This window comes from Linepithema humile, chromosome 5, assembly GCF_040581485.1.
Source record: "Linepithema humile isolate Giens D197 chromosome 5, Lhum_UNIL_v1.0, whole genome shotgun sequence".
In the NCBI taxonomy this organism is placed as follows: Eukaryota; Metazoa; Arthropoda; class Insecta; order Hymenoptera; family Formicidae; genus Linepithema; species Linepithema humile.
The window spans coordinates 12700414-12710515 of NC_090132.1; the positions used below are offsets into that span (position 1 = coordinate 12700414).

The 10102-nt window shown below is 45.0% G+C and overlaps 2 protein-coding genes across 2 annotated transcripts; one reads left to right on the forward strand and one right to left on the reverse strand.

Moving 5' to 3' along the window:
• The first annotated feature begins 1951 nt into the window (after window positions 1–1951).
• On the forward strand, window positions 1952–3088 carry LOC105679250 (uncharacterized). The gene is made up of 2 exons (XM_067356120.1): window positions 1952–2540; window positions 2766–3088. Exons 1-2 carry the CDS (start codon window positions 1952–1954, stop codon window positions 3086–3088), a joined length of 912 nt encoding a protein of 303 aa, XP_067212221.1.
• A 1404-nt stretch (window positions 3089–4492) lies between these two features.
• Window positions 4493–9784, reverse strand: LOC137000169 (uncharacterized). The gene has a single exon (XM_067356121.1). It carries the CDS (start codon window positions 9782–9784, stop codon window positions 4493–4495), a length of 5292 nt encoding a protein of 1763 aa, XP_067212222.1.
• Between the last annotated feature and the right edge of the window lie 318 nt (window positions 9785–10102).

Consider the following 10102-nt stretch of genomic DNA (forward strand, 5'->3'; position numbering starts at 1 on the left):
GGAAATATGATTTACACGCGATACGTTAGAATTCGCGCTTTATGAAACGATACAAGGGTGCCGGTTTACTAAACAGTGTGATAAATCGACTACCGTTGGTGCTGCATATACTCAACTACCAATTTTGCGGGCCGGGGACTCGTCTGCGGAAACGACTCGCGCGAGGGGATCGAGGTATCAATTCGTTAGACGCGGCGTGCCGCGATCACGACATCACGTACTCGCAAAACCGTGAATTAGTGGACCGCTACGCCGCCGATCGCGTTCTCGCCGATAAAGCGCGGGAACGGATCACCGCTGCGGACGCGACTCTCGGTGAGAGGGCCGCTGCTACCGCCGTATGGGCTGCTATGAAAGCAAAGACGAAATTGGGAATGGGTATTACAAAGAGAAAGAAGAAGACCAAGAGGAGAACGCTTCCGGCAGCAAAATGCGGTGGTATGTTACCGTTATTACCGCTCTTGGGAGTCATCGGTTCGCTTACCGATAGAGCGGCGGGTGTTGCAAAGGTGGTGAATGACTCTAAGGCTGCGCGACGACAACTCGAAGAGATAAAACGTCACAATAAAGCGGAAGGACGGGGGATTTATCTCGCTCCGTACAAGCGGGGCAAAGGATTTAAGAAAAAAAAAACGTCGAAAAAACGATAGAAATGCCCGCGGGTACCACCACCAATCTACAATTGTTTGCATTGGCGACGCGTATGCGAATACCATATTTCCGAGGTGTCTACATGCGTAACGCTTTACCTGACAAGATACAAAAAAATGAGAGCGGTATCGTGAATTTAGATGATGTCGACGGGCCGGGCACGCATTGGGTGGCGTACGCCAAGAGAGGCGATCGCGTCATATACTTTGACAGCTTTGGTAATTTGCAACCGCCGAAGGAGATTACACGCTACCTCGGAGGCACCGATACAACGATAACGTACAATCGCACAGCCTACCAAACGTACGATCAAACGATCTGCGGACAATTGTGCCTCCTGTTCCTCCGACATTTAAGAATCGATCCGCCATCGATCGACATCAGTCATCGATAGAATCTCGGCAATGTCGCTGACGCTCACTCTAAGCGGTAAAAGCAGCGTTCTCACGGTGGATTATTTTCCACTGATAGACTTGAGCGATGGGGACTACGAGCTCGGCCTAACCACGATGGAGACCTACAACACGATTCCGAACGTGACAGTAGCAAACAATAAATTTTATTTCGATGACAATGACGAAGAAATTACAATTCCCGAAAGATCTTATGAAATGGAAGACATCGATGCATATCTGAAACGCGCGATACTGCAAAAGCGAGAAAAAAGTAAAGAGCAAGATTATCCATTGTCACTTCGTCCCAACGTTAATACCATGAAGAGTGAAATCAAGTGCGCTTTTCGGATAAATTTCGCCAAACCGAATACTATTGGACCATTGTTGGGATTTTCGACGGGTCGTATACTGGAACTGAGAAAGTGGCACGAATCAGACTCCTCGGTAAACATTGTCAACGTAAACATTATTCGAGTGGAATGCAGCATTACCGCGGGTGCGTACGCCAACGACAAGTCGGTGCACACGATACATGAATTTTTACCGAACGTGCCACCGGGATATAAAGTCTCGGAAACGCCCGCGCTAATCATTTACCTTCCGGTCATCGCATACTGATATTACGCTGCGTGTGGTGAATCAAGACGGACGATTGATTGATTTTCGCGGAGAAAAGATTACCATCAGACTGCACTTGCGGCGACGTGGTGCGAGGAAATGCTCGTGTTGAACGAAAGAGAAAAGCGTGTAATTGAAAAAAAAAATTTGCCAATCAAGAGGCTCAGTACGACGAACGTAAACTTTTTACAATCATTGGGATTTGTTGTGAGAAACGTTTAAAGAGATGGATATACTCAACATCGCTGACGAGCCCGTCTTCAACGAGCGTATCGTGAAATAATGAGATGCACACGTACAATTCGTACGCTAACACAACGTTGGGACACAGCGACGAGATACGAATACCTATACAGCAACAGGATTTATACACGTTGCCGTGTGAGAGTTTTCTTTACATTGAAGGAAAACTCGTTACTCCTGCCGATGAGAATAGAGATAACGTGTGTATAATGAGAAATAATTGTGTCCCGTTCATGTTTGATAAAATGCGATACGAGTTCGACGGAGTTGAAATCGATCGTAACAGAAACGTTGGAATAACAACGACGATCAAAAACTATATATCGCTGACGACGGAGAAGAGCAAGATGCTGAAACATGCATCGTGGAATCCGAATGGATATCCGTTGATCGATGGAAACTTTAATTTTTGCGTTCCGCTCAATACTCTTTTGGGATTCTGCGAGGATTACAAACGGATTGTAATCAACGCTCGTCACGAACTTGTATTGATACGATCGCGCAACGATAACAATTGTCTCGTTGGACGAGTCGGTACGAATCCAAAAATCGAGCTACTCAAGATACAGTGGCGAATGCCGCATGTATCTCTGAGCGAAGTCAACAAGCTGTCTCTTCTTCGAACTTTGGAAAGTGGAAAATATTTAAGCATGTGCTTCCGTTCGTGAGATCTGTACGAATTTCCTCTGCTGCAGAATACAACGAAGCATTCTTGGGCGGTCAAAGCCGCGACGTAATTCGAAAAACCGAGATACGTAATCTTTGCTCTCCAAACCGGTCGAAAAAATGTACTGTCTGAAAACGCTGCGCAATTTGACGCTTGTAAACTCACCAATGTGAGACTGCATCTGAATTCAGATTTTTATCCGTACGACGACATGAACTTGGATTTCGACAGAAATCGATACGCTATACTATACAACATGTATGCGCGTTTCCGCAAAGCTTATTACGGATTTGATAATACGTATTTGGACATCGATGATTTCTTGAAAGCCGTAGTCGTAGTCATAGATTGTTCGCGACAAAACGACTCTGTCAAGAGCGCCACCGTTGACGTGAGAATCGAATTTGATTGTAAAGAAAATATACCTACCAACACCACCGCCTATTGTCTCATTATACACGATCGAATGGTTGAATATAATCCACTGAACAACATTGTGCGCAGACTCGTATGATTTTTATAAATTGGAGATGCGTACGCGGACATGTCAGTTTTCCGACGATCGATGACGATGTCGAATACACCAATTTTCCTTGTTCTTAAATGTTACGGACGAGCGTCTAAGTACGCCGGTCCGATGCGAAGCTTCGTTGAGCGAGCATGCTCGGTTTTTTTTTTTTTTTTGGCCGCGTCTCGCGCAATGATTCACTTGCCAATAAATTTATTTGGATTCGAGTTTGGTGATTGCAAATCGTAGGGGGCGATAGGAATCACAAGTGGACTGTATATAATTTTGTAGGATAGTAGCGCACCTGCGTGTGCACCGAAAGTGATGTATTGAGCAAGGAGCTGAGGTGAAAGAGGCGAAACAACTTTAAAGGTTTAACTGTCACAAACACTGTCTTTTTATTTATCAAATGTTTCTCACACAGAAGATTTTAGCAAGACGGCGCTAGGCGTGCGCTCGCAAAAGAAAAGGTATCACTTTTCTTGCCGCAAGACTCCGCGAAAAGCACTCGCTGATCACGTGCGCGGCTGCCGCAAGACTTCGCGAGAAGCACTCGCTGTTCACGTGCGCGGCAGGTGCGTTAAACCTTCCGCGAAGACGGCGCGATAATCCTTGCGATTACTTCGCAGCCGAGATTTTCTCAATTTGGTGTCGATTTGGAAAGAGCGAATTCCCAATATGAACTCGTCTTTTACACGACACGAGAGAACAACGGATTTTTCAAGAATCGTTGTTCGTCATTATCACACGTACTCGACACGTGCCACGAAATGCCGGTATTTATGTCGCGAACACGTCGACGATAATGTCGCGCGCGCTTACTCCGGAATTCAATTCTCATTCACTCGAGACTACTAGGAATACCACATGAGATTTCGATCTCTCACTCATGGTAAATGTTCGCGAACGCGAAAATGCAGTTAAGCGAAACTTTTGTCGATCGAACCGAGAGCACATCCTGTCTCGCCGACCATTTTTCAGATACTTCCCTTCTGCTCCAAAATGATTTTTCTATCGATCGCGAGCGGCGCGACGGTAACGCGTGGCTCACTCTAATTGGCCCAATTCTCTTCTCTCGCGGTGCGTACCGAGAGGTGCTGCCACGCGAGATTAGTTTTTGCGGATTCTTCAAAATATTGCAACCGATACTTATGAAAGTTTGACCCGATCCTAAACATACCGCCCGCCTCGAAATTTCAATTTCGAAATGTATCGCTAAAGTCGCTTTGCTCCGTCTTGCGCAAGCAAAGTGATTTTATCCACAATGGTTTGATCGCCTCAAACGCATGTCTGTAAGTGCCGCCCGCCGTGGCGACGATACTTACACGAAGTAACTTAAAATACTGAATACAATAGAATTTATAAATCAGTCTTAACTAAACTCGCAAACTTATTAAACACTAACTTAAACTATTCGCTTGATAGTCGAGGTTGTTCCTTAGTGGAACCGCTAGCCTCAATATCGATCGGAAGCACACATAACTTAGTTATGGGGCGTTTGTACTCCGATGTCGCGGTTTTTACAGATACTACGCGGATTAAACCGTCAGAGCCTGGCTGACAGCGGGTCACGCGCCCAAGTTCCCACTTGCATGGTGGAAGATGGGGATTCTGAATAAGGACCATTGAACCAATTCGTACTGATGACCTTGCCTTCCGCCATTTAGTTCGTTGCTGAAGTGTATTTACGTAATCAGCTTGCCAATGCTTCCAGAAGTGCTCCACGATCTGCCGCAACAACTGCCACCTTGCCAGTCTATTCTCTTGAATTTGCAACACAGAAGGTTCTGGATTGATTGTAATTGCCGAATCGATCAAGAAATGACCTGGAGTGAGAAACTCGAAGTCATCAATTGAATCTGTCAACGGACTCAGAGGCCTTGAATTCAGACATGCTTCCACTCTACAAAGCATAGTCGTGAATTCTTCGAATGTGAGGGTGTTAGCTCCTAGCACACGACGAAGATGATGCTTAACGCTTTTAACCCCCGCTTCCCACAGCCCACCGAAGTGTGGAGCGTGAGGAGGGATAAAGCTCCAAGTAATTTTATCTGTCACTATGTGGTTGCGAAAATTGACGTCGCGTTGAGCGTCTCGATACGCTCGCGACAACTCTTCATCGGCTCCAGCGAAAGTGGTACCGTTATCTGAGTAGATTACCTCAGGTAATCCACGTCTTGCACAAAATCTCTGAAATGCGTTAAGAAACGCAGGAGTGGAGTAATCGCTCACCAATTCTAGATGAATCGCGCGCGTAGCTAAGCAAATGAAAAGTGCTATGTACGCCTTTCGTGAAGTAATTCCTCGGCCGGGTGAAGCGCGGACGTGAACTGGTCCGGCATAATCGACCCCACAATGCAGAAACGCCCTAGTGGGCGCGGATACACGATAGGTAGGTAGTTGACCCATTAGCTGACTAGCTACCTTAGCCTTTTCACGAGTGCACACTATGCACTTATGGATGACCGACTTAACTAAATTTCTAGCTCGTAAAATCCAGAACTCTTGTCGAACTTTCGAAAGAGTAGACTGAAGGCCTGCGTGGAGAGATACTATATGTGAGTAACAAATAATCATTGTTGTGATCGGATGGTCAGCTAACAGAATTGGATGTTTAGCCTGAAAGGCTAACGACGAATGCTCTAATCGCCCTCCAACGCGAATAATACCGTCTGAATCCAGAAACGGATTGAGAGAGAGAATAGAACTGCGAGTTGATAGAGGTTGGTGACATTTCAACGAATTAAGTTCAGTCTTGAACAATTTTGACTGAATGACCTTTATCCAAAATGTTCGAGCTGCTGTAAATTCCGTCGTTGTGATGGCGTGAGTTAGAAGATTCTGGTATGACTCCATTTTATGTCTTTTCTGACACTTATTCACAAACCGACAAACGTACGCGGTAATGCGTATTAGCTTAGGCCACCACGAGTACTGAGTAGCGAGATCCCATTCTTCTCTGACGTTAACTTGATGTACGTTACGCGATTTCAACTCTAACTGTGTATCCGGCGGAGTCAACATAGATGTCGGCCAGTACTCTTGATCAAGCTTTAACCACGTAGGTCCGCGCCACCACATTTCATGAGCTTTAAGCTCCGTACCGAGTAAACCGCGAGACGCACAGTCAGCGGGATTTTCATGTGTACTTACATAATGCCACATGCCGTCAGGCACACGAGATTGTATCTCTGCTACGCGATGAGCAACAAAAATTTTCCACTGCGACGGATGTTTGTTCAGCCAAGCGAGAACAATACTTGAGTCAGTCCAACAATGAACAGGCAACTTTGTCAAATGAAGCGAATTTCGTATAAAGTCTATTAAGCGCGCTAACAAAACCGCGGCTGATAATTCGAGTCTAGGGATTGTAAGAGGTTTGATAGGCGCGACCTTTGATCGTCCAGCGAGTAACGAGACGGTTGTATTACCTGAGAGGGTAGTAACTTTCAAAAAAACTACTGCGGCGTAAGCTACTTGGGATGCATCTGCGAACCCGTGTATTTCAACACTCTTTGCATCTGAATCGCATCCGATCCAGCGATCAATTTTTATCTCTTGAATATAAGGAAGTGACTCGTAAATTACCTTCCATTGCAATACGAGATCGTCCGAGAGACCTTCGTCCCATCCTACTTTATATTTCCATAAGTTCTGCATAAAAACTTTCGCCTTGAGAATCACTGGCGTGACCCATCCAAGGGGATCGAATAGCTTAGCTATAGTGGAAAGAATCGTTCGCTTTGTAGAAGGAAGTTTTTCCGGTAGCTCCACTTGAAATTGGAAATTATCATGCGTCGGATTCCAACTTATACCGAGAACCTTTAAGCTGTTTTCAACTTCGAACAGTTTGGGTTGTGCTAACCCATGATTATCCGGTGAAATGTCTGATAACAATTCCGATTTGTTACTTGCCCATTTGCGAAGATCAAATCCACCGCACTTGAGAAGGTCGCGTACCTGATCACGAGTTTGCTTCAGGAGAGGAATATCCTCAGCACCGAATAAAACATCGTCCACGTAAATATTTTCGCGCAACACTATAGACGCCAATGGAAACGATTCTCCTTCGTCATTGTTCAACTGATTTATAACTCGAAGGGCTAAGAACGGTGTTGAGGCTGTTCCGTATGTGACCGTGAGAAGTTGATTCTCTTGAATGTTAGAGTTTTCGTCTATCCATAATATGCGTTGGTAATCCCTATCTCGCGGGTCGACCAATATCTGTCTGTACATTTTCGCGATATCGGCGGAATACACATATTTGTGTCGTCGCCAACGCAATAGAATCGCCTGTAAATCTATCTGTAATTTAGCTCCGGTAAGCATGTGAGAGTTCAACGACGTCCCGTTAGAGGTTGTGCATGATGCATCGAATACGACTCTTAATCGAGTCGTTGAGCTAGTCTCTCGAATAACTGGATGATGAGGTATATATACTACCTGTGTATTAGCTGAATCTACCGGCGCGACGGCTGTCATATGATTTAATTGTGTATATTCGTTCATAAATTCGAGGTACTCCTGTTTTACCGCAGGTTGACTGTTAACTTTCCGAAGTAACGACGAGAGTCGACGCGCGGCTATCTCGCGAGATTCACCGATATTGATGGGTGGCCCTTCTCGAAACGGCAAACGTACGACGTATCTCCCATCTTCAGTTCTCGAATGTGTTTTTTGAAAATGCTCTTCGCACCTTCTATCATTTGGAGACATTTCGCAATATTGTGGAGTTTCCTCAGCATCCCAGAATTTAGCCAACTGATCCTCGAGGGAACAGCAATGAGCGACTACATTGTAACGTTTACTAGACTTTGCTAAAGGCGCAACGTGATTTATATCTCTGACGTGCGGAATAACGAGAGAAGAGCTTACTACATGAGAATGTTGAATAACGTGATTTGGCATGGACGTTGCTCCAGACAGAATCCATCCGAAATGCGATTTGATAGCACCTGGTTGACCGAGCGGTCCGTTACGTACGTCAATCAGTATGTGATTATAAAGATCGGACCCGATAATGAGATCAATTGAAGTTGATCCGGTAGGATCATCATCGGCCATTTTTAAATTGGAAAGATGTTTCCAATCTTGCGATCGTGAAGCGCTTCTGGGAGCGTACTTCGTTAATGTCTTCATAATATAGGCGATTGTTGTGAAAATTGGTTTCGGTTTGTTACAAGGCGTGATATGAATCAGAGCTGCGGATCGACATGTACCGGTGTCGGCACAACTAATCCCCGACGTTGAAGTAAGCGTTCGCATACGCTTGAGTCGTAAAATCTGTGCAACGCTCTCCGTAATGAATGTGAGCTCCGACCCACTGTCAATCAAGGCTCTGACAATTAATGATCGTCCAGACGGCGCTCGCAAAACTACTTTCGCAGTAGATAAGACCACTGGAGTCGGAGCAGTTGTCATCGCAATGGATGAGAGCGCCGTAACGTTCGGCACGTTGTCAGTTACTTCATTCGTTTTTGAAGTTTGATTCGCATTATTGCTTTGTTGCAATGATTCCGAATCAAAGTGGAGCATTGAATGATGTCTTTTACTGCACGTTTTACAAGCAAATTTACTGTTGCAATTTATCGACATGTGTCTGTCACTTAAACAATTATAACACCGTCGAAATTTTCTAACTAAATCGCGTCGCTGACTCGGACTCCTTGCGACAAATTGTGGACACTTTGAAAAAGCGTGCGATTGTTTGCACATTGGACACGTTAAATTCGAAGACGCAGTTGCAGTTGCACTAGTCACTTTTACATGTGACTTGCCTTTATCGCTATCGCGAGAGTGAAGTTCCTCTAATGCGAGAGCGCGCGATGAGATAAATCGTAACAGTTCTTTGTAAGTAGGCGGATTGTCATTATCACTGGTTTTTAATTTCCACGCCCGACGTGTGGCGGAATCAAATTTTTGAGAAACAAAATAAACTAACATGTCGCTGACGATCTCGTCTGGCGACCTATTAAGACGTTGCAATGTTGAAATTGCCTGTTCTGATTTATCCCGTAACGCGTGAAGCTCGACAGCTGACTCACGAGTCATTCTCGGAAGATTGTATAAATTCGAGATGTGAATCTCGATTAAACGTCGTTTGTTTTCGTAACGCGTCGTCAACGCTTTCCACGCAACCGCGAAGTTATCGCTGGTAACATTAATTCCAGATATCGCATCGCGAGCTGAACCTGTCAAACTCGATACGAGAAAATGCATGCGACTGAAGTTCGATAATTCGCGATTGTCGATAATGAGCGATTGGAAACGGTCGCGAAAAGTCTCCCACTCCTCATTCTTTCCGGTGAACGGCGGCAATTTGATGGGAGGGAGATGCCTTAACGAAAGAGACGCAGAGTCTATTTGCGCGTACGATGTATTTAAAGATGTTTCACGACTTACTACTGGAACCAGCTCCTCCAAGCACTCGTTCATGTGGTCCACGGCTGATTGGTAGAGATCCTCGTGAAATGCGAACGTTTCCCTTTTGAAGTAGGAAATCGATGCCTGTTTGTCATCCGGAACCAGCTGAATTAATTTCGCGTGATTGCGAACACCTTGTGTCCATGTGTCTTGTAGGCTTGCAAGGCGCGAACGAATTTTTGCGGCCGTTAAATTGGCTCGACCGATCTTTTTAAAGTTATCGAGGGCTCTAGCCACAGAATAAAACACAGTTTGTTGACTGGCAAGAACTTCCTCCATTTTGAGAGAAATATCGTTAATTTAAATTCCTTAACGCACAGAACTCTCACTGTAATGAATCGAGAATTGATCAATCGATGTTACTCGATTTTACTTGAATTTTCATTGTCATTGTTCCGTGTTCACTTAAATTTTAATAAAATGTCACTTTATTTTCAATTGAACTTCACTTTGTTTATCTTTCACTTCATCATCACTTTCGGAATCCGGCTCGAAGGACCAAATGTTACGGACGCGCGTCTAAATACGCCGGTCCGATGCGAAGCTTCGTTGAGCGAGCATGCTCGGTTTTTTTTTTTTTTTGGCCGCGTTTCGCGC